Raw genomic sequence first — 25,314 nt, 5'->3', positions numbered from 1 at the left:
CAGCCTTGAAAGGATTGTTAAGGCCATTCAAAAATTTGGTGGAGATTCACAAGGAGGGCACTGCTGCTGGAGTCATTGCTTCAAGAGCCACCGCACACAGACGTATCCAGGACATGGGCTACAAGTGTCACATTCCTTGTGTCAAGCCACTCATGACCAATAGACAAAGCCCGAAGCGTCTTACCTGGGCCAAGGAGAAAAAGAACTGGAAGATGAAAGTAAATTCTGTATTTCATTTGGAAGTCAAGGTCCCAGAGTCTGGACTCTATATAAACTTTTTGATGATATTCTAATTTTGTGAGAAGCACTTGTTCTTGGGCCAGAATGTGACTAGACAGAATAACTGCATACTTGTACATAGACTGTACAACCCTTTTAATTACTTTTTTTTAATAGAACGCTTCCTTTAACCCCATTCCAACACTGGGCGTCTTTATGGCAATGTCGGACTCCCTCTCTTTGATGTGGGCTCCGGCGGTGAGCCCACATCTTTCCTGGGACATGTCAGCTATTTTGAACAGCTGACATGTGCCCGCAATAGCCACAGGTGGATCGCGACCCACCCGTGGCTATTAACCAGTTAAATGCTGCTGTCAATCTCTGACAGCAGCATTTAACCAGCAGTTCCAGCAATCACGCCGGAAATATGCACACCAGTAACCCGCATCACGTGATTGAGGGTCACTGTTGAGTCGGCATGACAACCGGAGGTCTCCTGGAGACCTCTATGGTTGTCAGTGCCAGATTGCTATGAGCGCCATCTAGTGGTCGGCACTCGTAGCAAGTCAGCAATTCTACTACATAGAGGGGATTTGACCATCGCCTGTATGTAGCAGAGACAATCGGGTTGTGGCAGCTTATAGTTTTCTGTGGAGACTACTGAAGCATGCCAAATGTAAAAAAAAAATTTGCTTAAAAATATAAAAGTTCAAATCACCCCCCTTTCGCACCATTCAAAATAAAACAATAAAATCAAACATACACATATTTGGTATCACCGTGTTCAGAATCGCCCGATCTAGCAATAAAAAAAGGATTAACTTGATAACTGAATGGCATAGTGAAAAAAAAAAGTCAAAACGCCAAAATTACGTTTTTTCTGGTTGCCACGACATTGCATTAAAATGCAATAACGGGCGATCAAAAGATCCTATCTGCACAAAAATGGTATCATTAAAAACGTCAGCTCGGCGCACAAAAAATAAGCCCCCACCCAACCCAAGATCACGAAAAATGGAGACGCTACGGGTCTTGGAAAATGGTGCAATTTTTTTTTGCAAAGTTTGGAATTTTGTTCACCACTTAGATAAAAAAAAAAAAAAAGCACCAAGACATGTTTGGTGTCTATGAACTCGTACTGACCTGGAGAATCATAATGGCAGGTCAGCTGTAGCATTTAGTGAACCTAGCAAAAACGCCAAACAACAAAACAAGAGTGGGATTGCACTTGTTTTTTGCAATTTCACCGCACTTGGAATATTTTTCCTGTATTCTAGTACGCAACATGGTAAAACCAATGGTGTCGTTCAAAAGTACAACTTGCTCCGCAAACAAGCCCTCACATGGCCATACTGACGGAAAAATAAAAAAGTTATAGCTCTGGGAAGAAGGGGAACAAAAAACGGAAATGCAAAACCGAAACCAGCTCCGGGGGTTAATAGCCTGTCCTGAGCCAGCCCTGTGTATAGCTCCCATCATGGCGTCTGGGCATTGCCGCTTATTACCCACAATTGCTGTGAAATGTTTCACCAATCATGAGGTAAGGGGTCCGCTCCTAATATTTCATAATAGAGGGGTCTACAAATGAAGCCCCTCCAAGCCCTTGTGCTTCCCAGCCCTGCAGCTATCCCATAATGATAGCAGAGTAAAGCCCATAATCCCGGCGCCACACGGGTCCGGTCACTGCTCCTCGCCCCACAGGTACAGGAACCCCGCCATCTAGCACACGATCTAATTATGTGCGCCCACTCCCACATTTCACTTCACAAGCCCCAACATTAGTCGTTGCCATGGCGTCGGATCACTTCTCACCACGTGACCGGAAGCAAGTGCTTGCTGGGAATTGCAAATGGCGCCGCCCATGGTTGTGCTTCTATAACTCTGCCCGGCGCCTTGAGGAGGTGATTACTGTTCGCTGCTGCTGTGCATTACAGCTGCTACTGATAACGGGGTGCGCAGCGGGACTTCTAGCATGTTGCACCCCTGTCCGCCGCGGCGGTGGACACCCGGTATACCCTCGCACACGGCAGCCCCATGTCGTGCTCTATGGCTTCTCATGTAAAGTGGTGTCATTGGTCCCTCAGTCCCTATATATAGCCCTGTCTCCTCCAGTAACCACTTATTTCATTTTCTACTCTGCACTTGGTTAGTATTGATGTCCAATCCAACCAATCAGAGTTCGGCTTTCTTTGTATCCATATAGTTTAATGAGCTGTAACAGTTTTTTTTCTTGTTGGAAATTCATATTTTTTTTATTGTGATGCATGCTTTCTTTTTGGCAGATAACAGTGTGAAATGATGAATGTTTTGTTTTTCACACTTTTTTTCTTAAATGATCACAAAGAACCACTAAAATACATTTAAAAGTTTGTTCTCTCTCCCATATCAATTAGGCTAGTTTCACACTAGCGTTTATTCGACGCAGCGCATGGCGCCGCTAAGCCCCGCCCCCTGCTGGCTCCCTGCCCGCCCCATCCGGTCATCGCCGCCTACTATCGCACATGGACGCTTGCGATCTGCGCACCCAATCTTTAGCATAGGGTGCGCTGGCCGTGCGCTAGTAGGATTTTGGCGTGCGCTGCGCACTTTTGAAGGTGCGCCGTGCGCGCCGAAATGCAGCATGCTGCGTTTGGCGCACACCTTCAAAAGTGCGCAGCGCACGCCAAAATCCTACTAGCGCACGGCCAGCGCACGATCTGTGCACCCTATGCTAAAGATAGGGTGCGCAGATCGCAAGCGTCTATGTGCGATAGTAGGCGACGATGACCGGATGGAGCGAGCAGGGAGCCGGCAGGGGGCGGGGCTTAGCGGCGCCGTGCGCTGCGTCGAATAAACGCTAGTGTGAAACTAGCCTAATTCTGATACACTTTGGCAGGCATTATAACTTTTGGATTACTTGTTGGGTTACATTCCCGCATTGAGTTTTTTGTGCGTTTTTGACTTAGGTTACTTATATTGTTTAAAAAAAAAATAATTTACATAATGTGTGCAGAAAACCTGCAGCATGAAAAAGCTCATAGTGGGAACATAGCCTTAATTATTTCCCCTGTAATTGGGGCTGATACACCCAGGGATAATTAAGCCTTCCTGTACTTTTCCAGGCAGATTTTGGGTATAATCCTCTCAAAAAAGGTGCCTAATACTGGGTACCCCCTTATTCAGTTGAGTACCAGATCAGGGTTTCTATTGGAATATTCTATTGGAATACCTAAAATCTAGGGGTTCTAATGCGAACTCCAATGATGTTACTGAGGATATTGTCTGGCTTCCTTCTGGTAGTATTAAATTTTTTGCAAATCTGCATAGACATGATAAACCACATTTTTGTTGTAACAGGCTCTTGCTGCCAGAACAGAGGTGAGACCATGTTCACAGTGATTCCATCAATTTCATATGGGTGACTGGCCCTGCCGGGGTTCTTGCTGGAATTCTACTTTTCAGGGATTTTGACATGTAAAAGTTTGTGCAGCCCTGGTCAAAATTACTCTTGTTGTGAACAGATAAGCAAGTTGAAGATGAAATGATCTCTAAAAGGGCTAAAGTTAAAGATGACACATTTCCTTTGTATTTTAGGCAAAAAAATATATAACAAAGGAAAATGGACTGATGCAAATGTTTAGGCAACTTTGGAGATCTCTGTGCTCAGATTACTTTGACCAAGGTTTCATACCTTAATTAGCTTGTTAGGTTCACGATCATCATTAGGTAAGGCCAGGCGATGCAAATTTCGCCGTTTTATAAAAACCCAGCCTCTTCTAATCTTGTGTGTGTAAAAAAAAAAACAAAAAAAAAAACAGCAGCCATGAGTTCTTCTAAGCAGTTGACTAGCACTCTAAAAATGAAAATGGTGGAGTCGCACAAAGCAGGAAAAGGCTACAAGAAGGTAGAAAAGCGTTTTCAAATTGCCCTTTTCTGGCAGTTAACCGGATCAGTAGAGGTTAAGATATGGTCTGGAAGACCAAGAAAAAATTCAGTGAGTACTCGTCTTAGGATTGCTAGAGAGGCAAATCGTAACCGCCGATTTAGGAGGCTCTGGAGTTGTGGTACATTGTTCTACTGTTCAGACATGCCTGCACAAATGTTGCCTTCATGAAAGTCATCAGAAGAAAACCTCTCCTGTGTCGTTACCATAAAGTTTGGTTTCAGAAGCGTGCAAAAGAATAAAGCCTGATTCATTTTGGAAAACAGTCCTGTGGACCGATGAGGTTAAAATTGAACTCTTTGGCCACAGTGATAAAAGGTATGTGTGGAGAAAAAAGGGCACAATTTCAGGAAAAGAATATCTCGCCAACCATTATGCATGGGGGGGTGGATCAATCATGCTTTGGGATTGTGTTGCAGCCAATGGCACCAGGAACATGTAACGGGCAGAGGGAAGAATGGATTCAATGAGATTTCAACAAATTCTTGATGCAAACATAACACTATCTGTAAAAAAAAAAAAAGCTGAAGTTGAAAATAGGATGGCTTCTACAAATGGATAATGACCCTAAACACATGTCAAAATCCACAATAGACTACCTCAAAAGGGTCAAGCTGAAGGTTTTACAATGGCCCTCACTGTCTCCTGATCTGAACACCATTAAAAATCTGTGTCTAGACTTCAACTAGTAGTACATGCAAGACAACCCAGGAATCTCACAGAACTGGAAGAGTTTTCCAAGGAAGAATGGATGAAAATCCTTCAAACAAGAATTGAAAGACGTTTGTAGATGCTTTTTGTAGCCAGCCAATCTGTGACACTTGCAAAAGGGGGTGCTGCTAGGTACTAACCATACAGGGTGTCCAAACTTTTGCATCTGCCCACTTTCCTTTTTTTTTTTCTAATTTTTAAAATGTAAAAGATGAAAATATTTTCTTTTTAGCTTAAAATACAAAGGAAATGTCATCTTTAACTTTAGGCCTTTTAGAGATCATTTCATATTCAACTTGTTTAACTATTCAAAATAACAGCAATTTTCACCAGGGGTGCCCAAACTTTCACATGCCACTGTACAGATATCCAGGCTAGCTTTACAATAGAGATGCCAGTGTTTTTTTTTTTTTTTTATTAACTTCTAATATATTTTAGTTGCTACTGAACTTTTGTATATTGCTGCAGATAATAGGTCATTTGCAGCAAAATCCACAACAATTGTGCATTATGAGTTGGCTTCCTAAATAACTTAGTCATTGGCATCTGCAACATAAATTCACATTTAACTGATTTAAGTCTGCATTGCTGGTTAAATCTAATCCACTTCTACAGATTTTTTTGGGCCAAAATCCGGATGGAAAATCTGCAGCAATTTCGGAGCATGTGAAAAGCCCTAATAATATTTAACTGATGTGTTTTTCTCTAGCAACCTTCCACGACAGCATGGGGGGGAGCTTGTCTCCACGCCCTAATGGGGGACAGGAAGCACGAGAGGTTAAAAGGTCCCTCCCACCTCCCTCTCACCAGTGTCTTTCCTATCCACCATGGGGCATGGAGAGGTGCGGTATGCTGTGTGGCCGGCTGCTGCAGCGTACCTGTAATTCTTAAGCCGGGCAGTGGTGGTCGGCGGCACTGCCTCCCCTCCTCCGTACTGCTCCCGTCTTCATAAGAACACAGGACCTTCCTGGACCACCCACGCTCACCTATGGGGAGTAAAGCGGGCCATTGATCCCCGACCGGAGGCCTCCCGCAGCTCTCCGGTCTCTCCTCCCCCTGTTCCACGCCGTGCGGTGACCCGGAAGTGACGTCACGCGTGGTCACTTCCGGGGTATGTATGACAATTTCCTGTCATGGCGGCCCCCATTCAGCTGCCAGCGTGCGGAGCGCGCCAGCACTCGCTGTGCCTGCCCCGGGACCCAGGGAGGAGGAGGGGAAAAATGAAAATACTGCGCTGAGGGCGGGGATAACCCTTTATTAACCCGCCGGAACATGCCGACAGGTAAGGCAAATCCCCTGTCAGTATGGACGGTTCTTCCTGCCCTGCGTCTGCAGAGCCCGGCACTGCCCCAGCCACAGTAAGTATAACTGGGGTGGGTCCTAGCGGTGCGATCTTGGGATAGAGGTCCTCAAAATACTTCCCCCCCTTTTCTTATAGGGAGACAAGTCTGCCCACAAAAGCACCAATACCACCAGCAAGTCAGCCAAATGTGTCATATGCAGTGCAAAACTCCCCTCAAATTGGGCAAAAAAATTGTGTCAAGCTTGCATAGACAGGGTGGTCAGGGCTGAACACCCGTCACTAATTGACGAAATCCGCAGCCTGGTTACTCACCAGGTTCAGATTTCCCTGGCCGCACTGTCCCCCCCACCACCTCCACTCCCTCCGATTGTGGGCTCACCACCCCCAAAAAAACGGAAAATTCAGATGGAAGACTCAGAGTCTGAATCAGAAAAATCATATAATTCAGGCTCTGAAAATTGGGAACAACCGGGAACCTCTAATTCAGCCGAATCTAGGAAATACCTCCTTTCCACAGAATATATGGAGGAGCTGGTCGGTACAGTACGGGCCACCATGGGCCTAGAGGATGAGCCTGTTACTCAGCACAAAACCGCATGTTCGGGGGATTCGAGGGACCCAAGCGAACAGGTTTCCCAGTACATAGGAGCATAGTAGATATGATCTCCCAGGAATGGGAGTACCCAGAGAAGCGCTACTCAGCCCCTTCGGAACTCAGGCATAGATTCCCCCTGGAGGGAGAGGAGTTTAAATGGGACATCCAGAAAGTTGATGCGAGGGTGGTGAAGAAAACGGTCCTTCCTTTTGATGACGCGTCCCAGCTTAGAGACACAATGGACCGTAAAGCAGAGAGCCTCCTAAGGAAAGCCTGGGAAACCTCTGCTTTTTCCTTAAAGTCATGGATTGCGTCCACATGCGTGTCTAGGTCTCTCTTCCAATGGATAGAGGAACTAGAGAGTCATATTTCTCGGGGAACCTCAAGAGGTGACCTCCTCAACTCCCTTCCTATACTACAAAGAGCTACTGGCTTCTTGGCGGATGCATCAATGGAGATGATCCGCGCCTCTGCTAGGGCTATGGTACAGTCCAATTCTGCCAGACGTGCCCTCTGGCTTAAAACGTGGAGCGGGGATGTTACCTCCAAGGTGAAGCTCTGCTCTTTGCCCTTCAAGGGTGAACATGTCTTCGGCCCGGCCTTAGATGAAATTCTTGAAAAGGCCACAGACAAAAAGAAGGTACTTCCTGAGCAGAGAACTCCAAAAAAGCGGCTTTTTCGAGCCCCCCAGAATCAGCCATCCCAGCCGAGAGGGAAGGGAAAGTCGGGAAGATAGAGTTATGCTAAGGGGAGAAGCAGGAATATCCTGGTCACCTAGCAACAGCTACAAGAAAAGCAATGACTCGACCCCTGGGTCCTCAGTGTAATCAAAGAGGGCCTACTACTAGAATTCAAATCCTCCCCCCCCGCGAGGTATAAGCGTTACCTCCCTACCACCTCGGAAGACTACAGCACTAAAATCCGGCATTCAACTCCTCCTACAATCAATTGCCATTTCTCAGGTACCTGTGGAGGAACAGGAAAGGGGGTTGTGAGCTCATTTTCTGGTTCCCCTTCAGGACTTCCTCTGGTGGTGTCGGGAGGTGGTGCGGCTGGTTTGATTGGTGGAGATCTGCCACCTGAGGATGGGGATGACGATTGGATCTGGGATTCTCAGATTGGATTTAAGACAGCCGACGCCCTATTCAGTTGCTGGTGATTCCTTCTGGCTTGTCAGCTCTTGGTTTTCAGCTCTGTTCCAGTCATCTACAACTAAGTTTTTTGGCTAATGTTCACACTTGATTTTGTTGGTCTATTCAGTTTTTTGTGTGGTCTGCCAGCCCCGTCTGGGGGCTGAGCTGAATTTCCACTCTTATTTATCAGTATTTTGCCAATTGGCTTTTTGTCCCTTACTAGTTCGGTCTCTTTTTGCTCTGTCTCAGAATATTTCAGAGTGCTGATATATTGGGAGAAGTCTAGTGACTTCAGGGTTAATTTTGCTATCAGAAGTGTTGGACATTATTTTTGTAGGGTTTTTTGCAGGTTGCAGACAGTGTCTTCCCTCTCCTTTCCTGTCTAGTTAGTTTGGGCCTCATCATTTGCTCAGCCTATTTTCCTGCCTGTGTTTGTGCTTTCATCTTGTTTCACCGTCAATACATGTGTGGGGGCTATCTATTCCTTTGGGGTCTGCTCTGGGGCAGTTAGTTTTCCCTTTTCTTGCTTTAGGCTTATGTAGTCCTCCGGCCGTGACGAGACGTCTAGGTTCATCGTAGGCACGCTCCACGGCTACTGCTAGTTGTGTGGTAAGATCAGGAATCTGCATAGTTACCAACCACTCTGGTTTTCTGTGGCTTAGCTTGTTTTGCCTTTTTCTCCTCGGTGACCCATTCATAACAGAAGAGGGCATTATTCCAGGCTGTTCCTAGTGAAGAAACCCACAGGAGAGGCAAGAATAATAATATATCTCAAGGGCCTCAACCAACATATCGCAGATTCAAGATGGAGTCGGTAAAGACTGTCATTCCTCTGATAAGGCCGTCTTACTTCATGGCATAAGGCCGCCTTACTTCATGGCAACCATAGATCTGAAGGATGCCTATTTTCACATTCCTATACATCCTTCTCACAGAAAGTACCTAAGGTTTGCGATCCGTCAGGGTCCAGACATCCGGCACTATCAGTACAACGTACTTCCCTTTGGAATATCCTCTGCCCCTCGAGTATTTTCCAAAATTATGGCGGAAGCTGTGTCCCATATCAGAAGCCAAGGTATATGCATTGTACCCTACCTGGGCGACCTGCTGATAATAGGAGCCTCATACCAGACTCTGGTAAACCAGGTGACCCAAACTTTGGGTATTCTCCAATCGCTGGGGTGGATCCTGAATATGAAAAAGTCGCAGATCCAACCCTCCCTGCAGATAAAATTCTTGGGAATCCTCCTAGATTCAAGTAAACAAATGTCCTTCCTTCCGGAGGAACATCAGAGGTCCATAATTTCAAGAATCTCAAGCTTCAGGAAACCGAGGTCCCCGACCCTCAGGTCAGCTATGTCCATACTAGGGTCAATGACCTCCTGCATCCAGTCGGTACCTTGGGCGCAGGCTCACTCCAGAATACTCCAGTCCCATATCTTGGGAAACTGGAACAGAGATCACACCTGCCTGAACAAGAGTCCAGACCCCAGGAAGAGTGAAAGCTTCACTAGCATGGTGGATGGACCACAAAAATCTGTGCAGGGGAATCAACTGGTCCCAAATCCCCTTGGTCACGGTAACATCGGATGCCAGCAAAAAAGGCTGGGGAGCCGTAGTGTCCCAACAACCATTCCAGGGGTTGTGGAGCCAGAAATTGAGTACAAAGTCCTCAAACTTCAGGGAACTGAAGGCTGTGGAGGAAGCTATCCTGGCAGGAAAGACACCTAGTTCAGGGCCATCATATCAGAATCTACTCGGACAATGTAACAACAGTGGCCCATCTCAGACACCAAGGTGGTACAAGATCCAGCAGTCTAGAGGGCCTGTCGGGCCGAATATTTTGCTGGGCCGAAAGACACCTCCGGTCTCTAACAGCAGTCCACCTAAAGGGTACCTCCAATCTTCAGGCAGATTTCCTGAGCCGAAAATGCATCCAGCCTGGCGAGTGGAGCCTAAACGAAAAAATCTTTCAAAAGCTGGTCAACTGGTGGGGCCTCCTGGAGGTGGATCTACTGGCCTCAAGAGAAAATGCTTGGGTGAGAAACTAGTTTTCCCTGAACCCCAGGGACAGATCCCTGGGGGTAGATGCCTTCGCCCACAAGTGGAGGTTTCGTCTGGCATATGCCTTCCCGCCAGTTCCAATCCTTGCCACAACCCTGAGGAAGATCCGGGAGGATCGAACCCAGACCATCCTAGTAGCTCCGCTATGGCCAAAAAGGAGCTGGTATTCTCTAATTACAGAGCTACAGGTAGAGGGGCCAGTCCTCCTACCCCTGGAAAACGACCTGCTCTTACAGGGCCCGCTGCATCACCCAAACCTCCGGGGAATGAGGTTAGTGGTCTGGTTACTGAGACCCAGATCTTGAGGGCCAAGGGTCTATCAGAGGCAGTAATAAACACCCTCCAGAAATCCCGGAAGCCGGTCACTATTGTTATATATAACAATACAGGTGCGCTGTCTGGGTGTTATGTTCGACTCCGATCTCTCCTTCACCTCCCATATACAATCTCTTGCCCACTCATGCCGCTTACACCTAAAGAACATCTCTAGAATCCGCCCTTTTCTCACCATGGAAACAACAAAAACTCTCACTGTCGCCCTGATCCACTCCCGCCTAGACTACTGTAATGCTCTATTAATTGGCCTCCCTCTCACTCGACTCTCCCCTCTCCAGTCTATCCTTAATGCAGCAGCCAGGGTTGTCCATCTGGCTAATCGTTTCTCAGACGCGTCCGCTCTTCGCCAGTCGTTACACTGGCTGCCAATTCATTACAGGGTACAATTCAAAGTACTTGTTCTCACCCACAAAGCTCTCCACAGTGCGGCACCCCCTTACATCTCCTCCCTCATTTCTGTCTATCGGCCTAACCGACCGCTGCGCTCTGCAAATGACTTTCGACTAACCTCTGCCCTAATCCGTACCTCCCACTCCCGACTCCAAGACTTCTCCCGTGCTGCGCCAATCCTCTGGAATGCTCTACCCCAAAATATTAGGACCATCCACAATTTGCATAGTTTTAGGCGCTCGCTCAAAACACATTTGTTCAGAGCGGCCTATCACATTCAGTAATCAAAGTCATGTTTGTGTGTGTGTAGTCCATTCACTATCTCCATCTAACCCCCACCCCCTGAAGATGGCTGGACCGTCATTGTAAATACAATTGTAAATTGTAAATTGTAAATACATTGTAAATACAAACCTGTGCTTTGTATCCCCCCCACCTCATTGTAGATTGTAAGCTCCACGAGCAGGGTCGTCTTATTTCGCTTTAATTATTGTATTGTTAACGTTGTTACTTATGACTGTTGTGTTTGAAACTGTTCAACTGTAAAGCGCTGCGGAATATGTTGGCGCTATATAAATAAAGATTATTATTATTATTATTATATATAACAAAATATGGAAAAAGTTTTCCTCATGGTGTCTGCCAGATTTGCCTGACCCAGGAAACCCTAACATTTCCCGTATCCTGGATTTCCTACAGAGGGGGCTTGAGCTAGGTCTAAAGCCTAGCACACTGAAAGTACAGATATCAGCATTAAGCTCCATGTTTGACTGTGACTTGGCCAACCACAGGTGGATAAGAAGATTCATTACATCAGCCACTAGGCTACATCCAAAAAAGCTAGTTGCGGTTCCACCATGGGACTTTAACGTGGTTCTTACAGGACTCACTCAATCACCCTTCGAGCCCCTGCCATCCTGTACTTCTCAGCTGCTCTCCTGTAAGGTGGCCTTCCTTATAGCAATAACCTCAGCAAGGCGAATAGGAGAGCTACAGGCTCTCTCAATCAGAAAACCCTACTTAACAGTCAGAGATGACTCCATAGTTCTCTCCCTTGATCCGTCTTTTCTACCAAAGGTTGTCGGACTTTCATAGATCACAGAGTATAATTCTCCCCTCATTTTGTCAAAACCCAGCAAACCCTAAAGAAGGTGTTTCATACGCTGGACGTAAGGCGAATAATTCACTACTTAGAGTGTACCAAGCCTTATAGAATTAACCACAACCTATTCATCCATATCTCTGGTCCAAAAAGAGGAAAGAAGGTGACAAAAAACACCATTGCCAATTGGATTAAAAAGACTATCTCTGAAGCATACCTGGCGCAAAACATCACTCCCCTTACAGGGATCAAAGCGCATTCAATTCGATCTACCTCTACTTCATGGGCTGAGAGGGCAGGCGCATCTTCAGGGCAGTTTGTAAGGCAGCAACCTGGTCCTCCTTACATACTTTTTCTAAACACTACAGGTTGGACCTTATGTCCAACAGGGATTTAGTCTTTGGCCGAAAAGTTCTTCAGGCCGTTGTCGTCCCCCCCCCCCCCCCCCCAGTGCAGTATAGGTTGTTATGCCTCCTGTGCTGTCGTGGAAAGTTGCTAGAGAAAATAGAATTAGACTTACCAGTAATTCGGTTCCTAGAAACCTTCCACGACACCACTATTTCCCTCCCTGCATTCTTGGACAAATTCTGAGGATCTTAAGGTAACCAGTGCTATGGTAATCAGTTATAAGTCACTGGTAAGAGGGAGGTGGGAGGGACCTTTTTAACCTCTCGTGCTTCCTGTCCCCCATTAGGGCGTGGAGACAATCTTCCCCCCCCCCCCATGCTGTCGTGGAAGGTTTCTAGAAACCGAATTACCGGTAAGTCTAATTCTATTATTGGTATCATAAGGTTATCTAAAAAAGTTCACATTTAGAATGTATATCATTTATGTACCTTACCTATTTGGCCAAAAAGTGATGTACAAAGAGCCCGACTGTCGTGTGTTCTCTGTGCTCTGATAGCTTGATGTGTTTATTCCAGCAGGCTGGTTCCAACAATGCCACTTGTTGTGATGTGCGGATTCCCTTGCAGCGGAAAAAGTCGTAGAGCATTACAGCTGAAAGAACACTTCGAGCAGAAGGAGAAAAAAGTCTTTATTGTTGGGGATCATGTTTTAGGAGTAGATAGGAATTCTGTGTATGCAGGTGAGCAGGCTTTTTAAGTACTACTGGTGTTTTTCTAGAATTATTGTGTTATCCTTGAACCCTTTTCGATAGATGAATATTTATCTCATTGTGTATGTAGATGTCAATATATTACAATTACCTCTGACTATCAGGGTGAATCCAGACAACTGGACATTGCTAACTATAGCACAAAATGCAATAGCATTACCTATTCAAATGGCTGTTTTCTGGATCAATAATTGTCAGTTCTTTAATGGAATTTGCACAAATATGCTTACTTTCACTTTCCACCATCCCCACGATCTACTTAATTTTATAACAACATTGTATTGTATTAAGATATTGTCTTGGCTATTGTTTTTTTATGCATTTGCCATGTTTATTTTCCGTATCTTGTGTCTTATTTTGGTGTGAGTGGTTGCTTTGGATGAGATTGAACCTTTTCTCTGCCAAGGACCATGTCTTCCTGCATATTAGTATGTGTAAGGCATATCCTTGCTACTAGTCACTCTCTGACTAGATCACAATTGGAGCTTCCATCGTTGTGATGTTTTAAAGTTATGAATCTTGGCTTTAAAATTAGCCTGTGAATGAGCCAGCCTGAGTTGGAGTGAGTATGGAGTGAGACCACGCCCACTGGCTGGAAGTATGTATAATGGATACATACCTTCCGATCCCTGGTCTGAAACCGCAGTATGTGCGATGGGGGGAATCATAAATCTTCAATCACACAGAGTGATTGCAGACTTATCGGTTTTGACCAGATAAGAGGATCGCTTCTACAAATGAATAATAATGATGCTAAACACAAGTCAAAATCCACAATAGAGTACCTCAAAAGGCGCAAGCTGAAGGTTTTACAATGGCCCTCACAGTCCCCTGATCTGAACATCATTGAAAATTTGTGGCTAGACCTCAGAATAACAGTGCATGCAAGATGACGCAGGAATCTCACAGAACTGGAAGAGTTTTCCAAGGAAGAATGGATGAAAATCCCTCGAACAAAAATTGAAAGACTCTTGAATGGGTATAAAAAGCATTTACAAGCTGTGATACTTGAATAAGGCAGTGCTACTAGGTACTAACCATGCAGGGTGCCCGAAATTTGTATCTGCCCATTTTTCCTTTTTGTAAATTTTTTAAAATAAATACCGTATATACTCGAGTATAAGTGGACCTGAGTATAAGCCAAGGCACTTAATTTTGCCATGGAAAACTGGGTAAACTTATTGACTTGAGTATAAGCCGGGTATGCATTGTCCCCTCATCCCTGTCCTTGTATGCATGGCTCCCCCGTCCCTGTCCTTCCCCCATCTCATCCTTGTATGCATGGTTCCTATATAACAAAAAAAACATCCTATTTACCTTGTCTGTGATCCTTCGCTGCATCTTGTTCCAGTGCCAGCAGCTGTTCTGGCCAAGAGATCGCATGGCCCCGCTAATTAAGGTAATGAATATTCACTCCACACCTATGGGAGTGGAGAGACATGAATATTCATTACCTTAATGAGCGGGGCCATGTAATCGCTCGGTCAGAAGAGTTGCTGGCGCTGGAACGAACGAGATGCAGCGATGGCGTGCTGGAACCCGGCGGATGTGGATGTCACTGTGTGCTATTACAGAGAAATGAATAATCCATTTCTCTTTAGCAACGGCACAGGCTTTAGCCACAGCCGCCGGCTCCTGCCTCTGTGACCCGCCGCTCCCCCTTCCCTGCACAGATCTGGCCAAGGTTACAAAAGAATTTCTGTAGTACTCAAGATCCCTAAGAACACAGTGACCTCCATAATCCTTAAATGGAAGAAGTTTGGGACCACCAGAAGTCTTCCTAGACCTGGCTGTCCAGCCAAACTGAACCTGAATGCGGCCAAGGACAGATATCCTGGATGAAAACCTTTTCCTGAGTGCTCTGGACCTCAGACTTGGCTGAAGGTTCACCTTCCAACAAGACAATAACCCTAAGCACACATCTAAAATAACAAAGGAGTGGCTTCAGAACAACTCTGCGACCATTCTTGACTGGCCCAGCCAGAGCCCTGACCTAAACCCAATTGAGCATCTCTGGAGAGAGCTTAAAATGGCTGTCCACCAACGTTCACCATCCAACCTGACGGAACTGGAGAGGATCTGCAAGGAAAAATGGCAGAGGGTCCCCAAATTCAGGTGTGAAAAACTTGTTGCATCATTCCCAAGAAGACTCATGGCTGTACTAGCTCAAAAGGATACTTCTACTCAATACTGAGCAAAGGGACTGAATACTTATGACCATATGATATTTCAGTTTTTTTTAAATAATTTGCAAACATTTCTACATTTGTTTTTTTTTTCGGTCAAGGTGGGGTGCAGAGTGTACATTAATGAGAAAAAATGAACTTTTTTGAATTTACCAAATGGCTGCAAAGAAACAAAGAATGAAAAATTTCAAGTGGTCTGAATACTTTCCATAGCCACTGTGTGTGTGTGTGTGTGTGTATATAGTTCCTTTTGGATAAATATTTAGGCTTAATGTGCGCTGCTGAGACTAGGATAAAGTCACCACATGAGAATCTTTTTAACTCTTTATTCCCAACGCGTTTCAAAGTGAAAAGCCACTTCTTCTTCAGGGGATGACATATAGTGGATAGATACAACCTTCTCTGGTTAAATACATTCATTATTTGAATTTCGGCGCCAAAAAACCACATGGGATGGGAGGACAGATGTCAGAGTTCAAGGGTTAATGGAACGTGAAAACAGTTTATAAATGTTCTTATTATTTAACAGTAACATTTCTTAATTTCTCTTTACAGATAATATGTTGAAAAAGAAAAAAGAAAAAATGATAAAAAAGAAAGAAAAACTACATACTAAAAAAAGGTTTAATATGGGAGATGGATCGAACCCATTGAAAAAATTATGTACATATCGTAGTCCAGAGTCTATACCACTCGAACAGAGCGGATTTCGTTCCAAAAAGGAAGAAAACGGGAAATTACAAATTTTAAATAAAACAACATTACAATTTTTAAACAATTATCAATCCAACGCAATTTTATTATACACAATTTTTATACAATTTTTATACACATTTTAATACAATTTTAATTAAAGAAATTTTAATTACATCTTTTAACATATTTAATACTCTTTCCCGTTTTCTTCCTTTTTGGAACGAAATCCGCTCTGTTCGAGTGGTATAGACTCTGGACTACGATATGTACATAATTTTTTCAATGGGTTCGATCCATCTCCCATATTAAACCTTTTTTCAGTATGTAGTTTTTCTTTCTTTTTTATTATTTTTTCTTTTTCAACATATTATCTGTAAAGAGAAATTAAGAAATGTTACTGTTAAATAATAAGAACATTTATAAACTGTTTTCACGTTCCATTAACCCTTGAACTCTGACATCTGTCCTCCCATCCCATGTGGTTTTTTGGCGCCGAAATTCAAATAATGAATGTATTTAACCAGAGAAGGTTGTATCTATCCACTATATGTCATCCCCTGAAGAAGAAGTGGCTTTTCACTTTGAAACGCGTTGGGAATAAAGAGTTAAAAAGATTCTCATGTGGTGACTTTATCCTAGTCTCAGCAGCGCACATTAAGCCTAAATATTTATCCAAAAGGAACTATACTGGCGGTCACGGTTGTGAACCTCGGGCGTGCAGCAGGCTGACAGTGATTTACATGCTTTTATTCGTTCTGGGAAAGGTGAGTAGATTCCATTTGAATTTGTTCTATCTTCCACCCAGATAAGACCCTATTGCGCTCTTTCCTTTTTAGTTTTATCTTGTGTGTATATAGTAAAATACAAATGGAATGTGTCATCTTTAACTTTAGGCTTTTTAGAGATCGATTGCTTAAATATTCACAGTAACAGTAATTTTGACCAGGGGTGCCCAAACGTTTACACGCCACTTTATATAGTGCAACTGATCAAATCATAGCAGGTTCAAGACGCTAAGGGGGAATAACGGTAAAAAGTAAAGACATTTTTTTTTAACAAATTAAAAAATCAAACAAAAAAAATTGAATCATCCCTTTTTGCCCAGTTAAAGGGGATATCTGGGACTTAATAAAAGCAAAAAAATGTGCTTAGGCACTAACAGGCATTTAGTTACTAACATGCCTGTAGTGCACAGTGCAGGTCTTCCTAAGCACAAAGCTGTCACAGACCTCTCCTGCTGGGGATTCTGCTGTCTGCTGATGTCACGTCCACAGAGTGGAGGCTTCGTTTCCACCCTGCTTGGTCGACGGGGCGGAACTTCCTACATTATTCTGATTGACTGCTGGATCCCCACTGCCTAAGTGGAGGAGCCGGCTGTCAATCAGAATGACATCGGAAGTCACACCCCGTAGTGGCAGCAGAGTCCCCGGCAGTAGCAGTCTGTGACCATACTGTGCGGGGGAAGAACGGCGCCCTGCACAATGGGCAAGTAAATTGTAATTACCTACCTGTTAGTACTTGGGCACTATTTTTGTTTTTCTATTAAGTCCCAGATACCCCCTTTTAGCAATAAAGAAATAAAAGAAAACATAAATGTTTGGTATCAACATATTCCTAAAAATAAACCCAAAGGTATGAATTGAGATATAAATTGGTGTCCATGCAGCGTGTAAAAGCGTGTTCACACTAGCCGCTGAACAGAAATAACCAAGGACAGCGCTTACACACTGCATGCACACCAATTTATATCTCAGTTCAGACCTTTTTGGGGTTTTTTCTGTCTGTTTGCATAATGTGCATATAAAGGTGTGGCCTGCCTATCTTTTGAACTGGGCATTATTGATGTGGTCTTCCTCTGCTGTGTGTCCGTTACTTGGGTTCAGTCCATCTCAGCCCTTATATGCATTCATGTCACTTGACAAACGGTAAGATTTTTAATATCAGGGTTAGGACCGTCCTAGTTACTGTTGCCTTGACAAGGCTGGATGGCTTTCTCATATTTATTTATTTTAATCAAAAAATGTTAAGTAAATACCATATATTATTTTCATCCATTATACTAATTATTTACTGCACGGTATTTAATCATTATGTTTCTGTCCTTGGTTTTTTTTATGTTCCTAAAAATCCATTCTATCAAAATATAAAATGAATTAACCCAATCTGTAAACTGCAAAGAGAAAAAAATCTAAATCCCAGAGTTGCTGGGTTTTGGTTGTCACCACTCCACAAAAGAATGCCTTAGGGTACATGCCCACAGTCCGGAATGGCAGCATTTTGGATGCAGCGTACTTGCACTGCGTTCTACACTAGAACAATGGATGGGATTTATAGAAATCCCATGCCCACTATGATTTTATTTGACGCTGCGTAAACTCCCCCTCAGTGCGGGCTTACAAGCAGTCGCATCTCTGCAACAAAGAGGTCCACAATAGAATGTTTTGGATACGGTAAATACACATTGTTCAATGAATACACTCTGATTTAACTGCGTGATTGAATGCAGCGTTTTGGACACAGCGAAAAGACTATGCTTCCAAAGCGCTGCTATTTCCTGATCGTGGGCACGTATCCTTAAGAACCAATCAAAGCGTTGCTTCTACCCCAAAATAGTATGAATTAAAAAAGGTCATTTTACCGCAGAATGAATGCTAAAAAAAACTAAACCCCAAAAAACTATTGTGGTATTGCGTTTTTCCCCCCACAATTTCACACAGCAGGGAATGTTCTTTCCCATTTTTCAGTAAACCGTTATGTTAAAATGGGTGGTGTCATTCAAAAGTACAACTAGTCCCACACAAAAAAGAACAAGCCCTCATATGACTTTGTCAGTGGGGAAAAAGGTCCTGATTTTGGAAGAAGGGGAAAAAAAATATAGGAGCTGAAACAAAATATTTCTCTGTGCTTTAATGGGACGTGTGCATGTAAATAAACACTCAATATTTCTGCTACTTTGTTTCCAAGTATCCAGGGGCCAGACTAGATGGTTATCACATGCCATGTAGCATACTTTCCTACATAAGCCTACAGACCTCATTATCTGCTAATACCTTTTATTGTATTGAAGTAATTCTGTAACATTTTGGATACAGGACTGAAGCTTGTATTTCTTTGTGATGTTATTTTGTGCGGGATTCTGTAGTAGTTCCACTCCCCAATGGCAGATCCAGATATATTTTAGGAATAGAGCTGTCAAGTCAATTCAGGTTGACTGCTCTGCTCATTTGTTCATGGTTCTGACCATGATGTCACCAGGGGCTCAGATTTAATAGACAAGTCAGGTTCTTAAATGGAAATATACTTTCACCAAACTCTTGCAAAAATCAGTAGTAGAGGTAAATATAAGATACATTGTAATATATGTTATCAAAGAAATCTGCTTCTTTCTTCAGCAATGAGACACCTCTCACCCACCCTCTTCACTTCCTTAACTCATCATGTACTCAAGAAAAAAAGGGCAAATCCATCTTGCTGAAGCAAGCATAAGTGAATGTCAGATTACATTAGAATATTGAAGCGGTAGACACAAGCATAGAAACATATTTCTGAAGCCTTCTAGCAAGTATAAGCTGGATTCACTGCAACACTGCTCAGTATTGCTGGGTAATTTCAGCCATTAATCTGCTGCTTCTACCTGTGTTCTAGCTAAGGGATGTGTATGGGAGTCATAATAACGGCTAGCCTGCAACCACCAGCTCAGTCATTTGCAAGTAAGGGAGAGTATCAGTAAGATCTGGATCACACATGCGAGAAACCTGGCCGAGCCTCGCATGTTAATACCCGACACTGCCGCCGGCATTCAGGAGCGGAGCGTGCGGCTCCATGTATTGCTATGCAGCCGCGCGCTCCGCTCCTGAGTGCCGGCGGCAGTGTCGGGTATTAACATGCGAGGCTCGGCCGTGTTTCTCGCATATGTGATCCTGGCCTAACGGGGAACCTTGTGAACAATGCAAAATACATGACATGCAATAGTGTGACACTTTTTATTTTGATAAGTTACTTGAAAGTATAGTTTCCCTTAACCCCTTCACCCCCAAGGGTGGTTTGCACGTTCATGACCGGGCCAATTTTTACAATTCTGACCACTGTCCCTTTATGAGGTCATAACTCTGGAACGCTTCCATGGATCCCGGTGATTCTGAGATTGTTTTCTCGTGACATATTGTACTTCATGTTAGTGGTAAAGTTTCATTCAAATAACTTGCGTTTATTTGTGAAAAAAACGGAAATTTGGCGAAAATCTTGAAAATTTCGCAATTTTCCAACTTTGAATTTTTATGCCCTTAAATCACAGAGATACGGCACACAAAAAACTTGATAACTAACATTTCCCACATGTTTACTTTACATCAGCACAATTTTGGAACCAAAATTTTTTTTGTTAGGAAGTTAAGGGTTAAAAATTGACCAGCGATTTCTCATTTTTGCAACACCATTTTATTTTTACGGACCACATCACATTTGAAGCCACTTTGAGGGGTCTATATGATAGAAAATACCCAAAAGTGACACCATTCTAAAAAACTGCACCCCTTAAGGTGCTCAAAACCACATTCAAGAAGTTTATTAACCCTTTAGGTGCGTCACAGGAATTTTTTTGAATATTTAAAAAAAAAATGAACATCTAACTTTTTTTCACAAAAAAAAAATACTTCAGGTTCAGTTTTTATTTTACCAAGGGTAACAGGAGAAATTGGACTGCAAAAGTTATTGTGCAATTTGTCCTGAGTACACTGATACCTGATATGTGGGGGGAACGACTGTTTCGGCGCATGGCAGAGCTCAGAAGGGAAGGAGCGCCGTTTGACTTTTTCAATGCAAAATTGGCTGGAATTCAGATCGGACACCATGTCACGTTTGGAGAGCCCCTGATGTACCTAAACAGTGGAAACCCCCCACAAGTGACCCCATTTTGGAAACTAGACCCCCCAAGGAACTTATCTAGATATGTGGTGAGAACTTTGAACCCACAAGGGCTTCACAGAAGTTTATAACGTACAGTGGTACAATTAAAAAATCATATTTTTTCCACAAAAATAATCTTTTCACCCCCAATTTTTATTTTCCCAAGGGTAACAGGACCCTAAAAGTTATTGTGCAATTTGTCCTGAGTACGCTTATACCCCACATGTGGGGGTAAACCACTATTTGGGCGCATGGCAGAGCTCGGAAGGGAAGCAGCGCCATTTGACATTTTTGGCTGGAATTGAGATCGGACACCATGTCGCGATTGGGAAAACCCCTGATGTACCAAAACAGTGGAAACCCCCCACAAATGACACCATTTTGGAAACTAGACCCCCCAAGGAACTTATCTAGATGTGTGGTGAGCACTTTGAACCCCCCAGTGCTTCACAGAAGTTTATAACGCCCGGGCGTGAAAATAAAAAAATTCGTATTTTTTCCACAAACATGATCTTTTAGTCACCATTTTTTATTTTCCCAAGGGTACCAGGAGAAATTGGACCCTAAAAGTTGTTGTACAATTTGTCCTGAGTACGCGGACACCCCATATGTGGGAGAAAACTACTGTATGGGCACACGTCGGGGCTCGGAAGGGAAGTAGTGACGTTTTGGAATGCAGACTTTGATGGAATGGTCTGCGGGTGTCATGTTGCCTTTGGAGAGCCCCTAGTGTACCTAAACAGTGGAAACCCCCCACAAATGACCCCATTTTGAAAACTAGACCCCCTAAGGAACTTATCTAGATGTGAGATGAGCACTTTGAACCCCCAAGGGCTTCACAGAAGTTTATAATGCCAGGGCATGAAAATAAAATCGTATTTTTTCCACAAACAAGATCAATTAGTCCCCAATTTTTGTTATTTTCCCAAGGGTAACAGGAGAAATTGAACCCCAAAAGTTGTTGTCCAATTTGTCCTGAGTACGCTGACACCCCATATGTGGGAGAAAACTACTGTATGGACACACGTCTGGGCTCGGAAGGGAAGTTGTTGTGAGTTCATCAGACCTCAATGGTGAAGGTGAAAATGAACTCCCTCTTCTGGTGAAGGAAGGTAGTAAGGCTGATTACAAAGCACCTGAGCAGAATGATGATGACTGGGTGACTGGGATTGCTGACTGGATATAAGGCAGCCGACGCCCTTCTGCCTTGCGGGTGATTACTCTGAGGGATTCTTGGAGACCAGTCTGATTCCTGCTCCTCAAAAGCTAAGTTTTCTGCTCTACTTTTTGCATTTGTGTTTTGGTTTTGTTTTGCCTTGTTTTTCTGGATTTCTGCCTTTCCCTGCTGGGTGAGCTGAATTCCTTTTTGCTCTGTCTTCAGATAATACCTGAGTACTGATGTAGTCTTTTTGAAGCCTAGCGTCTTCAGGGCTTTTTTCCCTATCAGTCTGTTGGCTCTTGTTTTTGAGAGGGTTTTGGCGGATTGCAGACAGCAGCTTTTCTATTTTGTCCTATTTAGTTAGCTTGGGCCCCATCATTTGCTCAGCCTATCTTTCTATCTGTGTGAGTGTTTTTTCATCTTGCTTCACCGTCATTATATGTTAGGGGCTGCCTATTGCTTTGGGGTCTGCTCTGGGGCAGTTTAGATTTCCCTTTCTGTCTTTAGGCTATGTAGTTCTCCGGCTGTGATCGAGGGGTCTAGGGCACCGTAGGAACCCCCCACGGCTACTGCTAGTTGTTGTTGTTAGGTTCAGGGGTCTGCAATCCGATAGCTGCCAACTTCTCTGGTTTTCTGGACTTGGCTAGTATTTCTGTTTTTGCCTCCTACGGTGACTCCTTCATAACAGGAAGTAGTGACGTTTTGGAATGCAGACTTTGATGGAATGGTCTGTGGGTGAGAGCCCCTAATGTACCTAAACAGTGGAAACCCCCACAAATGACCCCATTTTGGAAACTAGACCCCCTAAGGAACTTATCTAGATGTGTGGTGAGCACTTTGAACCCCCAAGGGCTTCACAGAAGTTTATAATGCCCGGGCATGAAAATAAAAAAAATCGTATTTTTTTCCTCAAACATGATCAATTAGTCCCCAATTTTTTTATTTTCCCAAGGGTAACAGGAGAAATTGAACCCCAAAAGTTGATGTCCAATTTGTCCTGAGTACGCTGACACCCCATATGTGGGAGAAAACTACTGTATGGACACATGTCGGGGCTCGGAAGGGAAGTAGTGATGTTTTGGAATGCAGACTTTGAGGGGTATGTTCTGCGGGTGACATGTTGCCTTTGGAGAGCCCCTGATGTACCTAAACTATTGAAACTCCCCATAAGTGACCCCAATTTGGACACTAGACCCCCCACGGAACTTATCTAGATGTGTGGTGAGCACTTTGAACCCCCAAGTGCTTCACAGTAGTTTATAACGCTCGGACGTGAAAATAAAAAAATAATTTTTCCACAAAAATATTTTTGCCCCCAATTTTTTATTTTCCTAAGGGTAACAGGAGAAATTGGACCCCAAAAGTTGTTTTGCAATTTGTCCTGAGTAGGCTGAGACCCTACATGTGGGGGTAAAACACTGTTTGGGCGCATGGCAGAGCTTGGAAGGGAAGGAGCACCATTTGACTTTTTCAACTCAGAATTGGCTGGAATTGAGATCAGACGCCATGTTGCATTTGGAGAGCCCCTGATGTGCCCAAACAGTGGAAACCCCCAATTCTAACTCCAACCCGAACCCCAACACACCCCTAACCCTAATCTCAGCCCTGGCCCTAACCCTAATGAGAAAATGGAAATAAATACATTTTCTTTTAAGTTTATTATTTTTCCCTTACTAAGGGGGTGATAACGGGGCGTTTGATTTACTATTTACGGCGGTTTTTATTTTTGGCAGCTGTCGCACGCTAAAAGACGCTTTTTATTGTAAAAATAGTTTTTGCATCACCACATATTGAGAGCTATAATTTTTCCATATTTTGATCCACCGAGTCATGTGAGGTCTTATTTTTTGTGGGACGAGTTGACGTTTTTATTGGTACCATTTTCGGGCATGTGACATTTTTTGATCGCTTTTTATTCCGATTTTTGGGACGCAGAATGAATAAAAACCAGCGTTTCATGAATTTCTTTTGGGGGTGTGCGTTTACACCGTTCCGCGTGCGGTAAAATTGATAAAGCAGTTTTATTCTTCGGGTCAGTACGGTTACAGCGATACCTCATTTAGGTCTTTTTTTATGTTTTGGTGGTTTTATGCAATGAAAATTATTTTATATAAAAAATAATTATTATTGCATTGCTTTATTCTGTGTGCTATAACTTTTTTATTTTTTCGCTGATGATGCTGTATGGCAGCTCGTTTTTTGCGGGACAAGATGACGTTTTCAGCGGTACCATGGATATTTATATGCATCTTTTTGATCGCGCGTTATTGCACTTTTTGTTTGGCGGTATGATAATAAATCATTATTTTTTGCTTCGTTTTTTTTTTTATTTTTTAAGGGGTTCGCTACAGGCGTTAACTAATGGGACAGTTTTATAGGGCGGGTCGTTACGGACGCGGCGATACCTAATATGTGTACTTCTATTGTTTTTGGGTTTTTTATTTCCAAAAAATGGATTTATTGGAATATTTTATTTTTTTCTAATTTATTTGGCGATTTTTTAAAAAAAATTATTAACTTTTTTTTTTTTTTTTTACTTTATTACATAGTCCCAGGTGGGACATCACTGTCCTGTGACAGATCGCTGATCTGTCACATCACAGATCACTGTGACAGATCAGCGATCTGTCACAGGCACTACTGCAGACTTCCTCATGCCTGCGCTTTGCAGGCACTGAGGAAGCCAGCTCCCTGCAGGCCCCCGAAGGCCCCCGTCGCCATCTTGGATTCGGGGGCCTGCAGGGAAAGAGCCCCCCGCAGCAGCGCTGCACATTGCGCTGCTGTGGGGGGCTCAGGGAAGCACGGAGGGAGCCCCCTCCCTGCCGATGCTTCCCTTTAACCCCCGGTACACCGCAATCATGTTTGATCGCGGTGTGCAAGGGGTTAACATGTCGGGGGCGGTCCGTGACCACCCCTGACACATTGTGCCAGGTGTCAGCTGTGATAATCAGCTGACACCCGGCCGCGATCAGCGGCGCTCACCACGTGGGCGCCGCTGATCGCGCTAGACATACTATCCCGTCCATGGGCATAGGGGCCCGGGTCCCATGGACGGGATAGTACGTCTGATGTCAGAAAGAGGTTAAAACTCTGTCACACTATGAAATCTTGTGGCCATTTCTGAAATAAAAATTATATAATAGATGAGGTAATGTACTTTCTGATGTATAGGGGCGTTGGTATTTATATTTCATTCATAATATTGTCTTCCCTTTTACTGCTAATTTTAAGAATGGAGATACATAACATGGCAATGAACAGGTTAATAAATTCTCCAAGGGGGTATCAAATAGACATCAGTTTTTTCTGTCAGTCTAAATCCGCCAAAATAGCGGAAAACGGATCCGTAGGCGGACTGACAGAAACGGGGGTCAGCGGATCGGCGGATGTACGGATCTGCTGATGGTAAAAATTTAAAGGAACTGTGCCTGGGGAAAAAAGGAAAAAAATTAAAAATTAATACCGCCGGATGTAGA

General features: G+C 43.7%; 1 protein-coding gene across 4 annotated transcripts in view; it reads left to right on the top strand.

Moving 5' to 3' along the window:
• Positions 1 to 2,014: 2,014 nt before the first annotated feature.
• Positions 2,015 to 25,314, top strand: part of KTI12 (KTI12 chromatin associated homolog) — a 98,719-nt gene continuing 75,419 nt past the window's right edge. Inside the window, exons 1-2 of one of the 4 annotated variants that reach the window (XM_073579358.1) lie at positions 2,015 to 2,120; positions 12,699 to 12,862. In XM_073579358.1, the coding sequence (XP_073435459.1) occupies positions 12,715 to 12,862 (148 nt within the window). In that variant the 5' untranslated portion in view covers positions 2,015 to 2,120; positions 12,699 to 12,714. The other 3 variants (XM_073579359.1, XM_073579360.1, XM_073579357.1) reach the window with 3 other exon arrangements.

Source organism: Dendrobates tinctorius, unplaced genomic scaffold, assembly GCF_039654945.1.
Source record: "Dendrobates tinctorius isolate UK_male_01 unplaced genomic scaffold, ASM3965494v1 ptg000062l, whole genome shotgun sequence".
NCBI classification, from domain to species: domain Eukaryota; kingdom Metazoa; phylum Chordata; class Amphibia; order Anura; family Dendrobatidae; genus Dendrobates; species Dendrobates tinctorius.
Note: the sequence above shows the minus strand (reverse complement) of the source record. Positions and strands in the feature narration are given on the sequence as shown.